This window comes from Sinocyclocheilus anshuiensis, unplaced genomic scaffold, assembly GCF_001515605.1.
Source record: "Sinocyclocheilus anshuiensis isolate Anshui unplaced genomic scaffold, SAMN03320099.WGS_v1.1 scaffold91, whole genome shotgun sequence".
NCBI classification, from domain to species: Eukaryota; Metazoa; Chordata; class Actinopteri; order Cypriniformes; family Cyprinidae; genus Sinocyclocheilus; species Sinocyclocheilus anshuiensis.
The window spans coordinates 552,958-555,945 of NW_015552636.1; the positions used below are offsets into that span (position 1 = coordinate 552,958).

General features: G+C 38.7%; 1 protein-coding gene across 1 annotated transcript in view; it reads left to right on the plus strand.

The window, feature by feature from the left end:
- The window catches only part of LOC107666662 (voltage-dependent T-type calcium channel subunit alpha-1I-like), a gene marked incomplete at both ends in the record, with an annotated part of 76,673 nt that overhangs the window by 756 nt on the left and 72,929 nt on the right, over positions 1-2,988 (plus strand). Inside the window, one exon of the mRNA XM_016458082.1 lies at positions 1,304-1,401. Within this exon, the coding sequence (XP_016313568.1) occupies positions 1,304-1,401 (98 nt within the window). The remainder of the gene's footprint in view (positions 1-1,303; positions 1,402-2,988) is intronic.

Sequence of the window (2,988 nt, forward strand, 5' to 3'; positions counted from 1 at the left end):
GCACACACACACACACACACTCACTCACTCACTCACTCACAGAGAGCTTTCAGACGGTAACCGTTACACTCTTCAGTTCAGCGCTCAAACAAACCCATTACAGGAGTTTGATTCCTGAAGTGCTGAGCTGATGAAGCGTGATGTGTGTTAGTAACTCAATGCTCTCAGTTCAGATCAGCAGTGATTCAGGAGCTCTGGAGTTTCTCCATTCAGAATGAATTATGCTGTTAACACTGACAAACTGTGTAAAATCCATAAGGCTGTGCTATAATAATATAATTGTGAAATTTAGTATAAAAGACACACCATCATTCAATTTTTTTCAAAAGAAATTAATGCTTTTATTCATCAAGGATACATTAAATTGATCAAAAGTGACAGTAAAGACATTTACAATGTTACAAAAGATTTCTATTTCAAATAAATGCGGTTCTTTTGAGTCCTGAAAAATAAACTTTATCAGTTTCCACATAAATATTGTGCAGCTCAACTGTGTTCCAACATTGATAATAATCAGAAATGTTTCTTGAGCAGCAAATCAGCATATTAGAATGATTTCTGAAGATCATGTGACACTGAAGACTGGAGTAATGATGCTGAAAATACAGCTGCGCATCACAGAAATAAATGACAGTTTAACAGATATTCACATAGAAAACAATTACTTTATTTCATAATATAATTAGTTTTTTTCTGTATTTTTGATCAAATAAATGCAGCTTTGGTGAGCAGAAGGCACTTCTTTCAGAAACATTAAAAAAAAAAATCTTACCAACCACAAACTTTTGAATGTTATATTATTTTGTGGTTTTACAGCATTAACGTCACTCATTAAACCTACAGACAGCACACAGTTTGTTTTGATCTGCAGCGACTGAAATGCATTGATTACACTGATGTATTTGGCATTGATTGTGTATGTGTGATCAGTTCATGTGTTCACTGAGTGTCAAACAGCAGACTATCTCACTCATTCATCTCGGTCTCTTCTGTTACACTGTGTGTTTTATTTGTGTCTAGTCTGTGTTCTGTATGATGGCAGATCTCCTGATCAGTGTGTAAATGCAGGACAGATGGAGATCTCTGACACGTGTGTGTGTGTGTGTGTGTCTGCATGTACAGTATGTAAATATGTTGAGCGTATGATCAGCTGTCAGAGATCTTCAGAGAAGCTGTGTGTGTGTTTGAGGAGCTTCAGAACAAACAGTGCTGAAGAATAAATGTATAATACACCACCTGTACTGTGTTAGACTGTACACAGATGAGCTGTGTGTTTATATCGTGTGTGTGTGTGTGTGTTCAGGGTGGTGGAGTATTCTCTGGACCTGCAGAACATCAACCTGACGGCCATCCGGACGGTGAGAGTCCTGCGGCCGCTCAAAGCCATCAACAGAGTCCCCAGTGAGTCTGATCTCTGCTCATTTCTGCTGTGTGGAATCAAACCTGACTCTGTTTCTGATAGTGAGTGATTCATCAGTGCTGAATCATAAAGGGTTCATGGACAGGAGACGCAAACACTCCTGAGGATCTGCTGAGAAACCATTAGCTGATGAGACACGATAGCTTTAACACATACAGAGACATTACTGAGGATGAACCTGATGAAAGCAGGAGAAAATGACATGAACAACCCAGAGACAAACAACACTCTTCCATTATAAGGGTCAGACAAAAAATGAGGATATTCCATTCTGTGGTTTTTATCAGGGTTTCTGTGGGTCTTAAAAAGTATTAATCTGCATTTTCATAAATTAAGGCCTTAAACGCTCTTATATCAGAGCAGAAAGTCTTAAATTCATAAAGTCATGGCATTAAATGTCACATGCAAAGCAAAAAATTAATGTCATTCTCAGTATTTTTGTTTTTCAATATAAATATAAAAATATCCTTAAATCAAAATGTTTACTTGAAATGCAAATTAAAGACATGAAGTCTTCTTTTCTGAAAAATGTAGCAAAAGTAAGTGAATTTATGCTTACAACAAGAACCAATATCTGTCAATGCAACAGTTTTTTTTCTTTAAATGAAGTTGGTTTTTCTGGGCGTATTGGCAGACATTTGTTCTTGTTTTAAAGGGGTCATCGGATGCGAAATGCACTTTTACATGTTGTTTGAACATAAATGTGTGATGGCAGTGTGTGTACACAATCACCCTATAATGATAAAAATCCACCCAGTGCTTTTTTTAATCTCCTAAAATCATTACCCCTTTCTCAAATCAAGCCGTTCTCCGATTCCTGCCAGTGTGATGTCACACAGACCCAGGCCCCTCCCACGATTGATGACTGACACTGGCGTCTTACCTTAGCTCCGCCCTGAGTGAGCTGTCATCCGCCATTGTTTCACCGCCAGAGCAGATGTAGACAAGAATGACTCCTAAGCGATTGAGGTGTTCTGTTGTTGGATGTAATAATGAACATAGCAGTCGTCATTTACTCCCGACATCTGAGCTGCTCAAGACCCAGTGAATTATGTTTGTTTCTGAAGGGAATGCGTCCCCGATCTACCTAAATGCGTTTGTGTTCACGCGAATCATTCGTGATCCAGCTTCACCTACAGAAGAAGTGAGTATAAGGTTTTTTATGAATCTTTGCAAATCGCCTTTCCCAATAATGTGCTAGTTAGCAAGTTCAGAGACGAATGTGGCTAAAGTTTAGAGTCTCAGAGAATGGCTCGTCACCCCATGGAAGAGAGGGGTGGGGTGAGCAGAGCTCATTAGCATTTAAAGGGACATGCACCCAAACGAGTCGCTGTGAACAGAGCTGTTTTTGACAGGGTAAATAGGGTTTTGTTTTACACTACCATTGAGAAATTTTAACCAAAGTATGTCATAGACTTTTCATTAAGACCCTAGGTAGGGGTATTCAATTAAAGTTCCAAGAGGTCCGGTCTCTATATTTCCTTCACAGTGGAGGTCCGGACTATATATATATATATATATATATATGTGTGTGACCCTGGACCACAAAACCAGTCTTAAGTCGCTTG